At 38.5% G+C, this 21,408-nt stretch overlaps 1 protein-coding gene across 5 annotated transcripts in view; it reads right to left on the reverse strand.

Annotated features, from left to right (window-relative positions):
• The window catches only part of ZCCHC4 (zinc finger CCHC-type containing 4), a 52,341-nt gene that overhangs the window by 4,243 nt on the left and 26,690 nt on the right, over positions 1-21,408 (reverse strand). For 4 of the 5 annotated variants that reach the window (XR_002823886.1, XM_023730239.1, XM_023730240.1 and 1 more), the window contains exons 7-12: positions 18,421-18,571; positions 15,881-15,981; positions 6,557-6,678; positions 6,075-6,150; positions 3,993-4,044; positions 3,331-3,475 (exon numbers count right to left, since the gene is read on the reverse strand). Coding sequence is in view for 4 of the 5 variants with exons in the window: in XM_023730239.1 (XP_023586007.1) it covers positions 3,331-3,475; positions 3,993-4,044; positions 6,075-6,150; positions 6,557-6,678; positions 15,881-15,981; positions 18,421-18,571 (647 nt within the window). In the remaining variant the exon portion in view is untranslated. The remainder of the gene's footprint in view (positions 1-3,330; positions 3,476-3,992; positions 4,045-6,074; positions 6,151-6,556; positions 6,679-15,880; positions 15,982-18,420; positions 18,572-21,408) is intronic. The other variant, XM_023730241.1, reaches the window with a different exon arrangement.

Below are 21,408 nucleotides of genomic sequence, written 5' to 3' on the forward strand. Positions count from 1 at the left end.
CTATGCATGCCTGTAAAAATAAATTTAAACAAATTTCTCTTCTGCTCATCCACGAATAAGCAGGACTAAAACTCAACACTCTACCAGATTTCACTGGGAGTGTACCACCACCCTTACTCAGGCCACATCCCTGATTCAATGTAAAGGGAGTTTCCCTGGGGTGTGGCCTGCACCACCTTTTATCTCTCAAGAGATAAAAGGAAACGGAAGCAAGCAGAGAATTGGGGGCCTCAAACTGTCAAGAAAGCAGTGCCAGGAGCAGAGCGCGTCCTTTGGACCGGGGTCCCTGGGCCGAGAAGCTCCTAGTCCAGGGGAACACTGATGAGAAGGCCAAGAGACAGACAGAAAGCCCTCCCCTGGAGCTGACACCCTGAATTTGGACTTTTAGCCTACTTTACTGTAAGGAAATAAATTTCTCTTTGTTAAAGACATCCACTTGTGGTATTTCTGTTGTAGCAGCACTAGATGACTAAGACACCAGGTATACCACATCCCAAGGGATTTGCTCTTAGAATTTAAACTTCGTAAAATCTACACTGAAAAGACACAGATGAATTCCCACAATGAAAACAATATACAGTAAAAACAGTGAAAGCCGGAACCTGTGTAAGGTGGAAACCTGTCAGAGAAGGAAAACTCAAATATTTTCCAATAGAGAGCAATAAAAAAGCAGTAAGACTGCAACCTGTCAAAGGCCAAAAACTTCCGAGACCCAGAAAAACAAGGCAGTCCCTGTCAAGTTCAGCTCTCACAGGTTTCTCTGTATCACTACAAAACAGACTGACTATTTAAAACCCAGGAGGGAGCCTAAGGGGCCCTGGTGGTGCAGTGGTTAAAAGCTACGGCTGTTAACCAAAATGTCAGCAGTTCAAATCCACCAGCTGCTCCTTGGAAACCTTATGGGGCAGGTCTACTCTGTCCTACAGGGTTGCTATGAGTCTGAATCGACTCGATGGCAACAGGTTTGTTTGTTTGTTTTTAAGAGCCTACACTATATTATCAAAATGCAGGTTCAGTTTCCATGTATCATAAGTTTACAGAGGCAAAGGCTGAGCATGTTATCTTCCTGTTTCCACCCAGAACTACACTGAGAACAGTAACAGTCCCAGACCAATAGTTTATCAGGTTGCATTCTACTCTCAAAGGTTTCTATGGGAAGATATTTGATAATATTCTTCAATAAGCCTCTGTTCCATGTTTCTATACTGATCTCAAATCTCCTAAGGTATAAGACACTATTATGCTTTCAAAATAAGCACTCATAATATGAACTTAGAACTATGTCTACTTTTGTTAGGCTCTCTAATATTAATGATAAGTCATTAGTAACCTGTAAGTCATGAGAAAATTATTTAGAAACTTTCTGAGCTTAGACATAGAAACATAGACGCAAGTGAAGTATGTAAAGAATGTAAATAACCCTTAAGTTCACTTTGACCCTGCATGCTGTGATACAACAAAACATAAATCTAAACAACTTCCCTAATTTCTAACCTTGAAGAGAAAATGCATCATTCGGCTACTCTCTAACACTGGAGAAAAGACACAACATACTAGTCTCTGACGTCATACTAGCCCTTGTTGTGTGGAGCCAAGGTGACAAATTCACATATAAACCCTAAAATTTCTACTCACTCACTGACAGAAGATAGAGATGGAACGGAGACTCTGTCCACCACCACCAACCTTAGACCCTAGCTATGACAGACCTCTGCTAAGTTCTAGCTGTGGTTAAGCCTTCCTCTCATTAAAGGTAAGAGCCTGAAATTGAAAGATTTGGACTCTAACCATTGAACTAACATTGTAATCATAACTGTAAATTCTGATTCTCTGGTTCTGAATGAATGTTGTGAGGTCTTACTTGCGTGCCTTGCCGTGACTACCTTGCAATAAACTGAACAAGTTTATGCATGTCAAACCTGAGTATCTCTCTATTAATTTTCTAAGATATTAAAAGCCTACACGACAGCCTCTTTAGTTAATTTTTTAAAACTCCATTTCCACTCTGGGTTACTTAATGGAAATAATTATTTAAAATAAGCATAAATTTGATAAAAAGTAATGGAAGAGGCAGTTTAAGTAGGAGGTAGAGTTTAAGTGGCTGAGTCTTAATGGAAAAAAGAAATTTACTAATAAAAATAAATCAAAAAATAGAAAAGAATTCTAACACAAATCACAAAATAGTAACTAATGCATCATATACTTCTAATACTAATAAGTGTTTTTTCATCACAACTCATATGATAGCTCAGAATTTTCTATCTTGATTTCAATGTTCATGAAATGTTAAATTTGGGTATCTGGTAATCTGCACCTAATAAGTGTGTGACTTTAGGCAAGAGTCTCCATTTTCTTATCAACAAAATAAGAGGACTCAACCTCTATCATCCCTTTAGTTAAAAAAAAAAAAAAAGGATAATTATAATCATTCAAATTAGCCCAGTTGAAACAGCAATGGTTTTCCCAAATATGCTAATGTCACCCGTATAACTTTTCTCTGGTTTATAATCAATACCAAATATTGGTGGTAGTAGTGAAAATAATGATAGAAAAGAAAGGTAATAAAAGTTTGAAATATTTAAATATTAAATATTTCTAAATATTTCCCTTTCATCTGATTTACTTATAAAAATTATTTTATGATTTCTCTACTATGGAATTGGAAACCCTGGTGGTGTAGTGGTTAAGTGCTACAGCTGCTAACCAAAAGGTCAGCAGTTCAAATCCACCAGGCGCTCCTCGGAAACTCTATGGGGCAGTTCTACTCTATCCTATAGGGTCGCTATGAGTCGGAACTGACTCGACAGCAACGAGTTTTCTACTATGGAATTACACGTTACATTCAATCTGAAATGCCTTCTCCAGACTTTCCTGCTACCACAAGTCTGAATCTGATCTGTCCCTTGAAGCCTGCCTTACAGAGTCCTTCAATAAGCATGAACTCTTACCCTACAGTGAAATATAACCTCACCCTCTATCAAATTACAGCTGGACATAGGAGATGTGCAGTTAATCACTTGCTGCCTTATTTTTTGGTTATTTTCATGTCTCAGCCTGTAAAATTGTAAACTTTAGGAAAGCAAGCTCTTTTACTCATCTTCATATCCTCTCGTCCCCCATCTATGCAAACAACACATAATTTTTGAGTAAATGATTACTAATAGAGATTGTGACTTTACAAGTTTTGTTAGTATCTTTTCAACAATAATAGTGAATGTAACAATTAACTTAGCATGTCTGAATCCTCTGACTACTGCATACTTGTACAGCTTGCTTTGTAAGAGTCGTGCAAGGAAAAATTTTTCTAGTAAATAAAAGAATTCAACTAACTTGTTAGCTCTCTTAGATAAGGAGATGTTAGGGCAAGTGGTGCGTTTGTGATCTAATTCACCACAAATAAAGCAGCCATCTTTAGGACCCTCACAGGAATGGTCTGGAACAGCACAGTGATTGCAAATGCTACAGTGGATCCAGGCTGAAAGATAAAAATTAAGTTTTACAGTAAGTTTACTTACTATAATTTTTCACTTTACTAACTTTTAAGATAAGAAAGCATGCATAGTGTTTACTTCAAATATTGTGATTGGTTTGCATATCTGGTTACAATTTGGCTAAAGAAAACAAGGTAAAGAGCTTAGAATCCCACGTAAGCCACCAACTTCTTCTTGTTACAAGGCACCAAATTTAGCCCTTCTCCAATAAGCTCCCAGCCACTGAGATAGCAGGGGCTGGCCAAGTGACACAAAGCCCTGTTAAAATAAGCCAAATCAACTACTGCACTGAAACAGGTTAGGAGAATTGCTTGTCCCTATGAAGCAGAGAATGTACAATTTAGTAACCATAAAACTTAAAAAGCAAGTAAATGAATGCAAGTCTCTACATTCATTATTTTTTCTTTTATGAATACAATTAAACAAAAATCCTATTTAGATGAAGAAAAATTCTAAAATGTTTTCCAGAAAGGCTGTCAAACACCAAGTCTCAATACTCACAAGGCTTTACACACTTTTTGCAGAGAAAGCAATGGTTCCATTTCCTGCCATCCTACAAAAACAATTTATAAATTATGTTTAATTTGTCACTAAAAATCAGGTTCCACAATTAAAAATTAAAATGTCTTATTAAAATCTGTGTAAATTATTCATTCCTTATTTCTCACTTTCCTGGGCTTCACAATTAAATACTTTGATTTAATTTATGCATTTCTCCACTCAACTATATGTCTCCTCTCTGGGCCTCAATTTCCTTAACTGAAAACTAGAAGATTTATCTCAATGATCTTGAAAGTCCATGCAGCAAACCAATCTGCACAAAAAAGGACTCAATAAAAATTTCAAAAGAATGATTCATAATTTTATGTATCCATATTGTACAATCCTTAATGAAATTCAAATTTGAGAACTTTATGTAATTTGGATAGATATTACTGGTTCCTGTCTGAGTAATCTTAAAACTGTGAAATAAAACATATCTCAAAAAATGCATAAAACATGTATGTCCAGCTTAATGAGTACAGGTAGTCCCCGACTTACAATGGGGTTCCATTCGAATGACTTCGCTGTAAGTCAGTTCTGATTTTTTTTTTTAAGTTTTCATTATTATTGCCAGAGCCTGCCATATGGCAGTATTTTGAACAGTAAACAACCGTAACACTGAACACCTGCGAGTGAACATCGGCAAATAATAACATCAGCAAATTACGTGCTGCAACACTTTATGTAGTACATATTACTAACTATAAGAGGTACCAAAAAAAAACCCAGATGGTAGTTAAGTGCAGTTCATCATAACTTGAATATGTCATAAGCTGAGAACTACCTGTATTATAAAGTAAACATTGATAAAGCCCACCAGGTCAGGAAGTCAACTCTCAGCAGCCCCCTAGGAACTTTCCCATGTGCCCCTTCCCAATCACAGCCTTCCTCCTTCCCTAGGGAGTAACACCTATTCTGGTTTTTGTGATCATACCTTGCTTTTGTTTATTTTTACAGCTTATGTGTCTATCCCTAAATACTAAAGTTTTGTCTTCTCCATTTTGAACTTTCTATGATGTGGGGCATAATATTTAGAAATGAAGAATACAAATAATTTCTAAACTAATGGAAGGAATATGTCATCAGATGTGCTACATAGTTAAAAACAAGTATAACCAGTAATGAAATTATACAATTATGAAAAACACTTTCTAGTAGTTATATAACGTTTCTTTGGGGAATAGTTTGTGCTGATCAGCCAAACGGAGATTCACACGCCCTTTCTAACCAGATTTAGTTATAATAAACAAAGCATCTTAAGCATCATCCTACCTTCCTAAATAATAAATAGAGGTATTTCCTTTGTCTGGAATCCCTGGGTAACAAAAACTGTTACTTGCTCGACTACTATCTGCAGGTTTGGCAATTCAAACACACCCAGGGGTGCCTGGCAATCTGCTTCCAAAAGGTCACAGCCTTGAAAACCGTATGGAGCACAGTTCTACTCTGCACACATGGAGTTGCCATGAATTAGAATCAACTTAGCAGTAACTGGGTTTTGTTTTGTTTTGTTTTACGTCCCTTGTAGCCTTCCCTCATCTGTGAGAATCAGGAATAACTACCTACTTTGTAAGGCTGTTGTCAGGACTGAATGAGTTAATCCATATAAAGCTTTCAGAAAAAGGCCTGGCACATAAATGTGCAGAATACATGTTATTATTTCATTGGAACAGTGATGGTATCTAGTAGCTCAATACTTTATTTGAAAGTCATAAGTATATATAAATTTTATATATACACATGTATATATAAATTTAGCACTCATTTAGTGCCTTATTTGAAACACTCATAATTTTAGCAGTCATATAGTACTATATAAAAATGAATTCAAATAATTGCTGATGATGATGAAGCCAACTAAGTATTTTAAAAAGCCTGCTGAGCTCCATAATTATAATTAAAATATAGCATTAAAGCAAAACTCATGAAAGAGCACACATATTGATGTAAATTATAATATTAAAAAAAATTACACAAATGTAATGAAATTAATAAACTAAAATAAAACTAATAAAGAGGTATTCTATAAGAAAACAGTACCTTGGATGTGCAAGAATCACAGTGCTCACAGTGTTGATTCTCTAAAGAAACATATCGTTGACACAGAGGGCAAAATCTAGAGGAAAGAAATAAATGTAGAGAACCAACCAGAGGTAGTCATTGAGATTAACAGAGTAGATAACAGTTTACAAGACACCTGTTACAAAAATTGGATGTAATCCAAATTCAATATAAAATTATGGACCAAATTTAAAATTAATAGAAGTATATATGAATCCATATTAAACAAATTTTACTTTTAGAGCTATGTATCTTTCTTTTCTTTTAATAATAATATTTTATTGTGAACGTTTACACATCAGTTTAGGTTCCCATTCAAAAATTTCTACACAAGTTGTTCAGTGACGTTGGTTACATCCTTCAAAATGTGTGAACATTCTCATTGTTTCCGCTCTGGTTGTTCCATTTTGTATCTTCATTTTCAGTGATTCATAGACATCGAAGTCCCACTGTGATCTTACCTGTAGCCTTCTTCAGTAGGAAGGATTATTTTGTTAGGTGGAATGTTGGTGAAAATCCGCACAGGAGACTGTTTTCGACCTGTCTTTCCATGTTTATAAAGTGCATGATTATCATAATCTACCTGGAAAGTTTAAAAAAAAAAGGCAAGAAGAAAATTTACTCAAATGAGTCAACACAAGATTTGTTAACCAAGAGGAGGTAGGGCCAATATGTCACCACAGACAGACGTACCATGCCATTCCCGTGCAGCAAAGACCGAAAGACTGACTAAAACAGATACAAACGTTAATCCTGTAACCCTAAGCATCAAATGAAGGAATAAAGAACTAGATAAAACACTGAATGGAAGAAGAAACTGATGGAAAACAGAGAACAAGGAGAGATACAGAGTGGAGGTCTCCTGCCAATCAACACAGCACAGCGTTGCCATCTTGGAACAGAGAAAGCAACGACCCCAGACAGGGAGTACAGGAAGGCAACTTCACAGAGCTCCCTACAGGAGACAGAGCACCTGGTAACCAGAGAAACACGCTTTCCATCCCTAACCTTTCTGCCTCATACGCTACCTCCACCCCTTCCTAACAGGCCACAACATGCCGCTTGGTTAGAGAGCCACCGGCCCACTGCCACCACAGGTCCACCCCGCCCCTACCTGCCACACCATTTTTTCCCCATTTTCCTCCTTTTCTTTCTCCCTCCCACCTAGCCCTGTACAATACCTCCATCCCTTTCTGTTGGGCCACACTGCGTCAGCTAGAGAGCCAGTGACCCACTGCCACCTTAGGTTTGCCCCACCCCACCCGCCAGATTCTGCCAAGGCATTTTTTTTAGTTTTTTTCCTCTTTCTTCCTTTTCTTTCTCCCTCCCACCTAGCTCATATGCCACCTCCACTCCTTCCCGCCAGGCCACATCATGCCACTTTGGCTAGAGGGCCACAGTTTCATTGCTGCTCCAGGTCTGCCCCACCCCCACTGTCTCCCACTGCAACATTTTTTTTCCCTTTCTTCCTTTTCTTTCTTCCTCCCACCTAGAACCGTACGCCACCTCCATCCCTTCCCAATGGACCACACCATGCTGCCTCAGCCAGAGAGCAACCGGCCTGTCACCACCCTGGGTCTGCCCCACCCCCACCTACTGACTCCCACCATGCCATCTTTTTTTCTTTTCCCTTTCTTCTTTTTCTTTCTCCCTTCAATCTAGCCCCATACACCACCTCCCCCTCTTCCCGCCAGGCCATGCCACACCACTGCAGCTAGAGACCCACTGGCCACAAGGCCCCCCCTCACTGGCTCAAGCTGTGCCTATTTTTCTCTTTTTTCTTTCTCTTCTTTTTCCTCCTGTCTCCCTCCCACCTGGACCCGTAAATCGCCCCCCTTCACTTCCAACCAGCCCTCAGGTCTACCCTATCACCAGTCACCACCCCCATCAAATTGCCAGTTTGTTTTTCTTTTTTATCTATTCTCTTTCTTCCTCCCACTTAGCCCCATACGTCACTCCCTTCCCCCCCCACCTCCAGACCCTGCCTCGCCACAGTGGCTACAGAGCCACTGGCCCACTACCACCCCAGGTCTGCCTTGCCCCCACCCAGCAGCTCCTGCCACACTGCCATTGTTTTCTCTCTTTATTTTCTTTCTTTACTTTTCCCCTCCCACCCAGCCCCGCAGTCCACCTCCCGTTCCTTCCCACCTGCCCTCGGGTCTGCCTCACCCCTAATCACTGGCCCCAACCACACAGCTAGTTTTTTTATTTTTATTTATTTATTTATTTCCTTTTTTCTCTTTCTTCCTTTTTCTCGCCCTCCCACCTAGCCCTGTACTCTACCTCCCCACCTTCCCACCGGACCCTGCTACGCCACTGTGGCTAGAGAGCCACGGACGCACTGGCCCGCCGCTGCCCCAGGTACACCCCACCCCCACCCACGGCCCCCAGAATGTCATTTTTTTTTCTCTTCCTGTATGTTTTTATTTTCTTCCTCCCTCCCGCCTAGTCCAGTATGTCAATTCCTCTTCCTTCCCCCGGCCCCTGGATCCACCCTGCCCCCAATGGCCAACCTCCACTGCGCCACCATTTTTCCCTTTTCATTTTTTTTTTTCGTTTTTCTTTTCTCTTTCTTCCTTTTCTTTCCCACTCCCACCTAGCCCCCAGGTCTGCTCCAACCCCACCTGCCAGCTACTTTTTTTCTTTATCTCTCATTTCTACCCCCCTAGCCCCGTACTACATCACTCCCTTCCCACCAGCCCCCACTATGCTGCCATGGCTGGAGCCTCCCTGGTGCTCAGGCCCACTACCTCACTGGCCCCACACCACTCCTCCCCTCCCACCACTTAGCCAGTTGCTGAACGGTGGGAAGTAGGCCAGTACCACTCCCCATCCGACACCACCACCTATCTGGCGAGGGGCTGTGAACACTACCACAATGCTGGGCCAACATCAGGAAGCAGACAGCATCCACCAGTCCACCCTCAGCCACTTCATCAAACCAGTGTACAGTGAAGTAGGTTCGCCCTGCCTGCTGCTGCCCTGACCACCCGCAAAAGGTGGTGAGAGCTATCGTGCCCATAGATGAGCAAGCAGCAAGCATGCCTGACCTACCAAAGCAAAACAAAAAAGCAGGTTGAAACAAATGAACATACAATCAGTAAATAAGGTAAATAATACTTAATGTCTTGGAGACAGCAGACAATATCAAAACACATAAAAAGGAGGATAAGATGGCTCCAGCAAGTGATCAAAATAAAGATTCAGATACCCTTCTGGTAGAAGAAAAGGCAGTGGAACTATCTGATATGGAATTCAAAAGACTTAATATTTAGGGCTCTCCAAGAGATTAGGAAAGAGAGCAAGGAAAACAGAAAAGAAATGAAGGAAAAAATAGACAAAATCATGGAAAACAGAAAACCAACGAAAATATAGCCAAAATCAAGGAAAACACAAACAGAAGAATTCAAGAAAATAATACAAGAACAAAATGTAAAAATAAATAATTAGAAATCATACAAAAACAGCAACTAGAAATCCGAAAGATAAGCAACACAATTTCAGAAATGGACAACTCAATAGAGGGTTTAAGAGCAAATCTGAAACACTGGAAGACAGAATCAGCAAGATTAAAAACAAATCCAAGGATGCCACTTTGTTTGAGGAAAAATCAGAGAAAAGAATGAAGAAAACCTAAGAATTAAATGGGACACAATTAAGAGCAAAAATATGCATGTGATCAGGGTTCCAGAATAGGGGGAGAAGATGGAAAACACAGAGAAGATTGCTGGCAGAAAACTTCCAAATATAATGAAAGATGAAAAGCTGACCATCCAAGAAGCTCAATGAATTCCATATAGGATAGACCCCAAAGAAAGTCACCAAGACATATCATAATCACACTTGCCAAAACCAAAGAGAGAATCCTGAGAGCAGCTCGAGAAAAATGAAAAGCCATTTACAAAGGGGAACCATTAAGACTAAGCTCTAATTACTCGGCAGAAACTGCAGACAAAGGCAATGAGACAACATATATAAAACCTCGAAAGAAAAAAAACTGCCAACAAAGAATAATATATCCTGCAAAACTCTCTCTTAGAAACATGACAAAATTAGGACATTTCCAAATATACATAAATTACATGAATTCGTAAAAGCCAAACCAAATTTGCAAGAAATATTAAAGGGAGTCCTTCAGTTAAAGAACCAACAACATTAGACAACAACTGAGTCTAGGACACAGGATGGCCATCAGCCAGATATCAACCTAGGTAAAGAACTCTCAGTAATAAAACAAAGCTAAAAGACTTAAAACAGGTAAACACAGATGTCAATCCGTAAATGACAACAATGTCAAAAGAATAAAAAGGGGAATAAAACGCATAAGTATAGAATTCTCAAATGAAGAGGAAGTCAAGGCGATATCAAGTAATAAAAGATTGATTCAAACTTAGGAAGATAATGGTAAATTTCAAGGTAAACACAAAGAAAGTTAACAAACCTATTCATCAGAACAAAAAAGAAGAAAAATATAAAGACTCTGTAAACAAAAACCTATAATAATGAAAGAAAGAAAATCCACAAACGAAACTCAGCACAGGAAAGTAAGAGGAATAAAGGAAACGTCAGCACCCACTCCTCAAAAAAAGCACAACAATGTGACAACAATAAACTCACACCTATCAATAATCACACTGAATGTAAATAGCCTAAATGCACCTATAAAGAGACAGAGAGTGGCAGAATGGATTAAAAAAAAATGATCCATCAGTACGCTGTCTACAATAGACACACCTCAGAAACAAAGACATAAATATATTAAAAATCAAAGGATGGAAAAATACATATGGAGCAAACAGTGACCAAAAAAGGGCAGGTGTGGCAATACTAATCTCAGATAAAATAGAATTTAAGGCAAAATCAACCATAAAAGATAAGGAACGACATTATATAATGATTAATGGGGCAATCCACCAAGAAGACATAACCTTAATAAATATCTATGCACCCAATAACAGGGCTCCAAAATACATAAAACAAACTCTAACAGCACTGAAAAGAGAAATAGCTCCACAATTATAACAGCACTGAAAAGAGAAATAGCTCCACAATTATAGTAGGAGGCTTCAACACACCAATCTTGGTAAAGGACAAAACATCTAGAAAGAAACTCAACAAAGATACGGAAGATCTAAATGCCACCATCAACCAACTTACCTCAAAGACATACACAGAACACTGTACCCAATAGCAGCAAACTACACATTCTTTTCCAATGCACATGGAACATTCTCCAGAATAAACCACATTCTAGGCCACAAAGCAACCCTTGATAAAATCCAAAACATTGGCATAGGGGAGAGGTAAACAGAAAGATGGAGACGAAGACAGAGATTCACAACTCTAGTTGTTCTCCCCACAGGACAATTTCAAACATTCACCTCTCTCCTCAAGATCTCTAACTCAACTTCCAGTTTCAGCAGATTATCTTGAAAGTAAACTGAAGTCAAGAAGAATGATTTCTATTAGTTTTCTGCTTCCTTCTACTCCTCCAACCCCTCTATTACTCATACACATTTTTAATTTGGTTTTAAATCTGCCAGGAATCCACCTGGGCACTAAATTCAGCTTTCTTTTTATCAGTCATTCTCAAAGAGTGATCTGTGGGTCAAGAGCATCAACATCTGAGATTTTGTTAGAAATGCAAATACTTGGGCCCCACCCAGGCTCTAATAAATCAGAATCTCTGGAGGTGGGGCCCAGACACCTGTGTTTTAACACACTTAAGTTTGAGAACTACTGCTTTAGATAGTCCACAAGAATATCATCAGATTTTTATGAGGTTAACACAGGTAGATCCCAACTTACAAAAAAGTTGTAATGAATTGTTTGAGTTTTAAACAAGAACACACTTAAGGATTCACAACAGAATTGGCTTGCAAGTTAGCTACTTAACAGTCAAATCACAAAAATGTAAGGAACTGCTAACAATGGAAAGAGAGGCCTCACATGGCACATCCCAAGGCTCTGTCTTAGGCCCTGTCCAGTTTAACACCAATGCCCTGGATAAGTCATGGGAGAAAGACCTACCAAATTACACATGAACAAATTTAGAAAGAATAACTAATAAGCTTAAGCAGTAGGGGAAAATGAGTACCGGGTAAGGACACCCAGCTAAACAAAGGGTAGTGTGGAAAAAAAACTTAAGAGGTTTTCAGCTGTTAGCACAGTGAGTCCACAGTGCAGCCCAACCGTAAAAGCTGGTGTGGGCTCACAGTGGGCCTATCAAGAAGTATAATATCACAAGAAAAGTATGAGGTTAGATCACATACGAAGACCCACATTCAGTTATTAAGCTCCCTAGGTTGCACAACCAGTTTGCACTTCACTAATAACCTAAAGATTTGCAGTTTGAACCTACCCAGCAGTACCATGGAAGAAAGGCTTGGTGATCTGCTTCCATTAGGATTACCGCCAAGAAAACCCTATGCAGCAATTCTACTCTGTAACACCTGGGGTTGCCATAAGTCGGAATTCACTCAACAGCAACAGGTTTGGTTTTTGGGTATTCAGTCATTAACAGAGACATTGATAAACTGGTTCATTTTTACTGAAAATAATAGGAATAAATACAATTTATAGTTTAACAAATTGTAGGTATTTATTCAGAAAAGAGAAGACTGAGAGAATTTGACAGCTATTTTATAACTGAAAGGTTGTCATGTGGAATAAAAATTAGACTTATCCTTAATTGCTTCAGAGAACAGAACTAGAACCAATGGTTAGAAGTTAATGGGGAGCATATTTTATCTCAATGTGAGAAAATTTTCTAACGATTAGAGCTATTAAATAAATTGAGTTACCTTGTAGGGCTGTAGGACTCAGCTCACTGAAAGCATTCAAGTGAGGCTAGATGACTGCTTGTCATGAATTTAGTGAAGAGGGTTTTTACACTGGGAAGTTAGCCTAGGTTACCTCTGTTTCTTTCCAACTTTAAAATTCTATGATTATATGTTACCTATTAAAGACTAATATACAAAAATAGATTTTACTTCAAAATCACTTCAAAATAGTACCTTAGTTTTCTTTTAAAATGATTTAAATCATAATTTTCCCTAATACACTCCTCTGTGTACTTAATAAATGTTGTTTATTAAATTCAACAAAGATGTTTTGAACATTTATGAGTGTCATAAGGAAAAAAATTCTTCACAAGAGAATCTTACAAAGATTTTCAAACGTTGGAAAATATTTTAGAAAAATCTCTAGTATATAGACTATTCTGTGCAATATAATAGCAGATGGAAGAGAGAGAGAAAGAAAACAAGAATAATTTCTTTATGGTTACCCAAGGAGTTAAGAGAATATATGTGTCAGGGAGGTGGTTGATTGCCTGATTTTGCATAACCTAATTGAGATTATTATTATTTTTAAATATGGGTTTGTTGTACTAATTAAGTATAAACATATGGTATATAAAATGCACGCTTCTAGGGTAAATTAACGAACCTCTAACGTGCACCCATATTTCATAGCTTTATCCACACAAATAAACCTCCTATGGAAGTGCTGTAAAGCAAACACAATTTTGCAAATTGCGTATCACTGGCGGTAGAGCTGATAAACCATTTTCCTGTCATTATTCCTTTCATTTCACTCACAATGATGATGAGAGGCATTTTCAAATAGGAAATTTCTTTCATGGAACTGACTAATGTGATGAAGTACTGTATAGAAATGAGGAAAAGCATAAAATCTCTGCAATTCCTAACTTTTAATTTTATCTATACGCAAATGTCTTCCGTAACATGAGACTGAAACTAGTTACACAGAGAACAAGACATCCAAGTCAACAAACATTTATCATGCACCTACTGTGTTCCAGGCGGAGCCCTGGTGATGCTGTAGTTAGGCGTTAGGCTGCTAACCAAAAGGCTGGCAGTTTGAATTTACCAGCTACTCCTTGGAAACCCTATGCGGTAGTCCTACTCTGTGCTATACAGCTGCTATGAGTCGGAATCGACTCAACGGCAACGGGTTTTTTTTTTTGGGGGGGCGTGTGGAGGGGATATTCCAAGCATCATGCTGGGAATCGAAGATTAAATAAGACAGAGCATTTGCATTTTCATAACTCCCTGAGAACTGAGTTATATTTAATTTCAGTATACTCAAAAGGTCCCAAGTGCACTCTTTAGCTCCATCAACCAATTTCTACCACACCAATAAAGTCTTTTAGTTGTATTCCCCATATCCCACATAACTTCTTATTTAACATTACTGTATATACCTATCTTCCTTTTCACTCCAAACCCACTAAATGGTTTATGCTTGTTATATACTGAATTTTCAGAATTTAAGTTGCCATCATGTAATTTGCAATAATTTCTTAAAATACTTGTCAAAATATCTTCATTTCTGAATGTGAAACTAGCCCTGAAAAAACACTAAAGTTCTTATACAGGTTGATTTTTAAAAAGAAAAAAAAAGATAACAAATAAAAGCAAATAGCTCTACTCTTAACAATTGAGGCAAGTGTCCTATATTACGTAGAAACGAAAAATCATAGAACGTTCAGGATGTAAGGTTGCGAGACCACCTAGTTCAGATATGGCAAATACAGGACACTAATGACCCTGCCCCCTGGCAGACATCACTAATCAATCACATTACTCTTTGCCACCGAGCCTGGTATTCTCAACGAATGTTCCAGAAAGTCACTACCAATTTATCAGGCTTAGCAATAGAAGTGAAACTTATCTGCCATCCCTGTTCTGGTTCAATCATTTTATTTTATAGGTAAGGAAGGAAACAGCTGGGAAGATAAAATGAGTTCTCTCAAAATTAAACAGCCTCTAACAGGCAGTGTGACAACTCAAACTTCTTCTGACTTAAAATCAGAATTTTTCATTATCCCATCCTTCTTTTCTAATCTGCCCTTGACAAACTCTTGGTTTTCTCAAGCTTTGATGACTAGAAATTTTTATTCAGTACTCCTCAATTGCTTTATCACTGAAGTGTCTACATAATTTATGTTTTATGAAGATTTGAAGCATTCCCTCTCTTCTCTTACCTGAAAAGTATTTTGAAGTAAGAGATTTAGTGATTTTGTTTTTTCACAGCACTGTGGTTTGGGGGCTTATAGTCATCTTAGGCAATGTCAGAAAGAAGGCCTAATCAAGGTCTACGGGAAAAGATCAATGACGAAGGAGAAGAGACTCTGAAATTTTTCATTTGATGAAGAAGACTAACATAAAAGGAAAAAAGTACTATACCACAAAATGAGCCTAAAGTAATAGAAAAAAAAGGAAAAAATCAAAAGACTCAGAAAGGAATAATAATAATAATAATAAACCTAGAGAAATGTTTTACAAATGGTAAAACTGAGTGCATAGTAAACTGCACATGGAACCCTACCAACTAGAAAAAGCGACTTACTTCTCTACAACCTCCAAACAGGGAGAACTGGTGTTCATAATGATGATCCTAGGGTGTAAAAAATGTTCCAGTGATAATAAAAGATTAGATTAGTTTTTCCAAAAAATAGTTGTACTTCAGAATCCCCTGGGAAGCTTGGTAAAAATATTTTTTTTCCCTGGGACTTCACCCTCTGATGTTGACTCAGTAGCTTTAATTTGGTACTGAAGAATCTTTATTTTTATCAAGCACCCTGGCTATTACAGACATTTAGGCACCGCTGGACTAAGCTACGTGTGGTATAATTTTAGGGTTTAATACAGCATAGAGTGTTTTAATTTACCAAAGATGATAGACAGTCTTATCAGAAAGATTTATTTAAGCAGAATACCCATTCCCAACCATGCCAGATAGGAGAATATTTACTATACCTGGTAATCCAGCATGCAGAAGCTTGGAAAAAACTGACGAATTCGAGATTCAAAAAAATAGGGGAAAATCCAGAAAATGGGTAGTTCTTTGTGACTGTCATCTAGTAGATCACAAAAAAAGGGGGGAGGAGAGATCAGAAATTGGCATTAAGGAAAAAATAAAATAGATAACTATAATTGAGAAACTTGTGGTATCAGGAGAAATTGCATTTGTTCAATAAACTTAAATCTCATACAAAAAAGAGAGAAATTTCACCAGAGTGACATTTACAACCTGACTCTCTCAAAGGTCAGTGCAGATGTTCTTTTATGTCTAAACACAGATACAAAGAGTACATAAAAATAATCCTTGTATGTATATCGTCATAAGGAGCCCTGACAGCACAACGCTTAAGCGCTCACTGCTAACTGAAAGGTTGGGAGTTCAAACCCACTCAGCAGCTCCACAGGAGAAAGACCTGGCAATCTGCTTCTGTAAAGATTACAGCCTAGGAAACCCTATGGGGTAGTTCTGCTCTGTCATATGGGGTTGATATAAGATGAAATCAACTCAATGGCACCTAACAATAACAACGTAATCAAGGTAAAGGCAGAGATATTAATAAAGAAGTGGGAAATAAAAAAGGACTGTCACTTTGAAACACAAAGGTAGCTCCGTTGCAGTGAATAGAAGCCTGACCTAGGAGGCAGAAGGCCTTAAGTCTAAATCCTAGTTCTGCCACATCTCACTATCTTGAATCAATCCTCTGAATTATGAAAAGATTCTTAAAAACAATCATCAAAATGAATTTTTGGAGAGGCAGGACATAGAGCTATTATTTACAGAGCACCCAGTATAGGCTAGGCACTATGCTAGGTTGCTGTTGTTGTTGTTAGGTGCCATTGGGTCGGCTCCAACTCATAGCGACCTTATGTACAATGGAACGAAACACTGCTGAGTCCTGCATCATCCTCACAATCACTGTTATGCTTGAGCCCATTGATGCAGCTATTGTGTCAATCCATCTGTTGAGGGTCTTCCTCTTTTTCACTGACCGTACTGTCTCCTTAAAATTATCCTTTGTTAGATGCTGTCATGGATTGAATTGTGTCACCCAAAAAATATGTGTAGCAACTTGACTGGGTCACGATTCCTAGTATTGTATGATTGTGTTATCTGATGTGATGTCCTTATGTGTTGTGAACTCTACCACTATGATGAGATTATATGTGATCCCCTCATGTGTTGTAAATTCTATCACTGTGATGAGGTTATACTGATGAGGTTGACAAGATCAGTGTCTTAATGCAATCTCTTTTGAGATATAAAAGAGAGAAGCAAGCAGAGACACACGGGAACCTCATACCACCAAGAAAGCAGTGCTGGGAGCAGAGCACATCCTTTGGACCTGAGGTTCCTGCGCAGAGAAGCTCCCAGACCAAAGGAAGACTGATGACATGGACTTTCCTCCAGAGCCAATGGAGAAAGTGTTCCCCTGGAGCTGATGCCCTGAATTTGGACTTGTAGCCTACTGGACTGTGAGAGAATAAATTTCTCTTTGTAAAGCCATCCACTTGTGGTATTTCCATTGGAGCAGCACTAGATGACTAAGACAGATACTAATAACCTCATTTTACAAATGGAGAAATGGAAGCCCCAGATGTCAAGTAACATGCTCCAGCTCACACTAATATGTGGCAGAAACGGAATGCAAACCCACAAAGTTCTTTATTCCTTCCCCAATAACATTGATTGTATCTTCTGAAAAGTGGACTTTAGAATGGCATAAGTGAAATACTTAAGACTATAAGTCATGTTTCGGATTCTGTTTGCATTCTATCCCCAATGCACACGGCTTATGTAGTGCACTTAATGGAGATGCTTGATCACATAACTCCTGACACTCATACAATTTATCAATTTGCAAACTAGAAACTCTTATCTTAAAAAAAAATGATTATGTTGACTAACTAGGTAATTACATAAAATACTTTGAAGTCCTAAGCCACTTTAAGCTGAAGAGTAACACAAGGCCATGAAGCCATCTTCAGGGTTGGGCATCTGTGTGTCACTGAGAAGCTGGATGTCTGACCTCCACATACCGATCTCGGCAAAATTTAGAGCTCTGGGCCAGAGCCTGGTGCCCTCAGAGAGTTTGGGGCAGGATTTCAAGAGCAGGAAACGTCAGGCTCACATGGGCAGCGATTTGTGCGTTTTGTTCACTACTCTATTCCCAGTACCTAAACACTCAGTAAATATTCACTGATTGAAGGACAACAGCTCATTGCTGTCCTTTACAATGTGCTCTATCTCCACCAAAAACTAATATTTTACCTATAAGCCATTTTATAAACACATGATTAGGTTATTACCAAGCGTATCATGGTAATAAAGTTTGCCATATGATCAAATAAACAAAAATTCAAAAAAATAAGCCTGTTTAAAAAAAGACACACAGTCAAGACGTACATTTTCTCAGTGTTCTGATTCACGGGGCTCTGCTAGTATTTGACAGGAAGCAGATGCATGTTTATTTTGCAGGAAGTAATAAATCACATACCTTGGCTTTGACCTTCTTTCCACAGAGCAATTAACTTCTTGAATGTAATAGCCAGAGGTTCAACCAGGCCGCCAAAAGGAGGATCTGTCACCATAATGACTCCTTCGCCTTCATCTTCTTGTAAAAATGCTCTGCACTCTTCAAGGGCAGCCTAGAACAAATAAAACTTCATTTTGAACCACCAACCTTTCAGCTAGTAGTTGAGCGCTTAACTGTTTGTACCACCCAGGGACTCCCACAGACACCTAGTAGATACTTACTGAGTGATTGATTAGTAGATGTAACTCTCTACTGAAAAACTTGACTCGGAGTAGGTAGGAAAAGGGAGATGTTAAACTCACTGAAACACTAGTTTTCTGTGTATCAGTTTACACAGCTGCAGTGCTACTGAGCAACTGCTCCTAACATACACAGTGAGGAAAGCCTGTGCCAAAGGGGTTTTTTGTTTTAGGAAAGATGAAGTGAAAGCTCAGTCTTTGCAGATAGCTTATTCTAACAGTTAGTCTATAAACTTTATTTTATAAACTTATTCTATAAACTTTCAATAATATACTTAGAATTTTCTAGAAAAAGGCTAATTACATGTTACCTTTTTAAAATACATAACATCACTAGCCAACAGTTAGGTATTTAAACGTAATCTTACTTTTCTTTTGTCTTTATTTGAAATAAAAAGCAAAATCACGTATGGTGTTTAAAAAAAAAAAAAAAATCACTAGCCCACCACTGCAGCATCAAGTAGTAATACAAACTTAATTACTTAATTTACTATGTCATCTGCTCTGACCTCACCCCTGACTGAAGGCCCCAGAGTATCAATTGGCCCTACTGGAAACCTCCACATCAATACCCAACTAGTCCCAAAATTTAACATTTCTCAACTTTACTTCCAGAAGTCCTTACCCTCGGTCATGGATTGAATTGTATCCCCCCAAAATATATGTCAACTTGGCTGGGTCATGATTCCCAGTATTGTATGATTGTCTACCATTTTGTCATCTGATGTGATTTCCCTATGTGTTGTAAATCCTATCACTATGATGTAATGAGATGGATTAGTGGCAGTTACACTGATGAGATCTACAAGATTAGATATAGTGTTTTATGCCAATCTCTTTTGAGACATAGGAGAAGTGAGCAGAGAGACATGGGGACCTCATACCACCAAGAAAACAGTGCTGGGAGCAGAGCACGTCCTTTGGGAGATACTCCCAAACCGAGGGAAGACTGATGACAAGGACCTTCCTCCAGAGTTGACACGACAGAGAGAGAGCCTTCCCCTGGAGCTGACACCCTGAATTTGGACTTTTAGCCTACTAGACTGTGAGAGAATAAACTTCTCTTTGTTAAAGCCATCCACTTGTGGTACTTCTGTTGTAGCAGCACTGGATGACTAAGCCACTGTCTGTTTCCAGGAGGAAAATACAAATTTAGGCTATACCACCAAGTCATCTTTGACTTCTCCCCAGCACAGCTTATCATTAAGTCTTCTTGTTGCCATCTGTGAAATGCCTACTGGGTTCATTTCTCTCCTCTTTTTCCCACTGCCACGGTCCTAGCTGAGTGGTCTCACATCATCTCATCAAGTAATTTTCAACTCCCCACTCTCTTTCACTCTCATCTAATCAGTTATGAAATCCCAGTGATCAACAACACAAACCTTTTGGGAAATGGTGAAATACATCTAATTCTAATTGCTGTTTATTCCAATATTCAGTTTTATCAGCTATCACAGCTGAGACATATAGATCTCAATACTAAACTGACTCAAATGAAAGGAATACATCGTTGGTTGTACTTACCAATGCAGACTTTTCAATTCCAACCAACAATTTAGAGCCTGTTTCCATTTCCTGAATGCTTAGTTTTTCACCCTTGTTAATCATGGTCTCATTTTATCACTAGCTAATATCCCAAAGCACAATATACACTTAGAGCATAGTTAACAGTCCAAAACAAAAAATATATGCATATATCTATAGGTATGCTTCAAGTAGTCTTCTTGATAATTTTAATGCATTTTTAGGCAACTTCCTGACAGATGTGATTATCTGGTTGGCTACAGTTTTTATTTTGTAGTAAGTCTAACAAAGAGCTCAAACTAGAAGTATCAGCTCTGCTATGTTGTTTATTTGCAGTGACATTACTAACATCATACTGAAAGAAGCTTTTTTTAAGCCACTTGTCCAATTTTTTAAGGATTAGTTTAATAAAACATAAATCTTCTTAACTGGGACATGGCATTTATTAGAAAGACAGACACCCAACAACTAAACACAGAATAAATTATTTAATTTACAGTACAGTAAGTCTATAAAGGAGCCCTTGGGTAGAGCAATGGTTAAGATGCTGGACCACTAACCAAAAGGTTGGCAGTTCAAACCCACCAAGAGGTACCTCGGAAGTAAGGCCTGGTGATTGGCTTCCCAAAGGTCATAGCCAATGAAAACTCTATGGAGCAATTCTACTCTGAAACACATAGGGGCGCCATGAGTCAGAGTCAACTCAGCAGCAACTAACACATCTATAAAGGAGAACTTGACCTTGTCTGGGGGCTGGGGTAGGCTGAAGGGAGTGATGTTTGAACAGTGCTCTGGAGGATGCATTCAAGTTAACAAGGCAACAAGAGAGTAGAAAGCAGAGAGAACAGTAAGGGCAAAGGTGGTGTGAAGGAGATCTGACCAGTTCAAGACGAAAGCCATGTGCCCTGAGCGTGAACAGCAAAGAAGGGAACAGGGAGAGGAGAGGATGGAGAGGTAATAGGGTTCAGATCACAAAGAGCTGCATGGGCCTTGGTAGGAATGTGGATCTTTATCCCAAAAGCAGCAAGAAGTCATGAAAGGGGAATAACATGATCACTTCTAGGTACTCAATAAATACTTGGTGAATTAATAAAAAATAAGTATCAATAAATGATGGAACAGTCACAATTTGATCTCGAGGAAACTAAGAAAAATAACAAAAGATGTATCCTTGAATTTGTTATTC

Source organism: Trichechus manatus, unplaced genomic scaffold, assembly GCF_000243295.1.
Source record: "Trichechus manatus latirostris isolate Lorelei unplaced genomic scaffold, TriManLat1.0 scaffold00034, whole genome shotgun sequence".
Classification (NCBI taxonomy): Eukaryota; Metazoa; Chordata; class Mammalia; order Sirenia; family Trichechidae; genus Trichechus; species Trichechus manatus.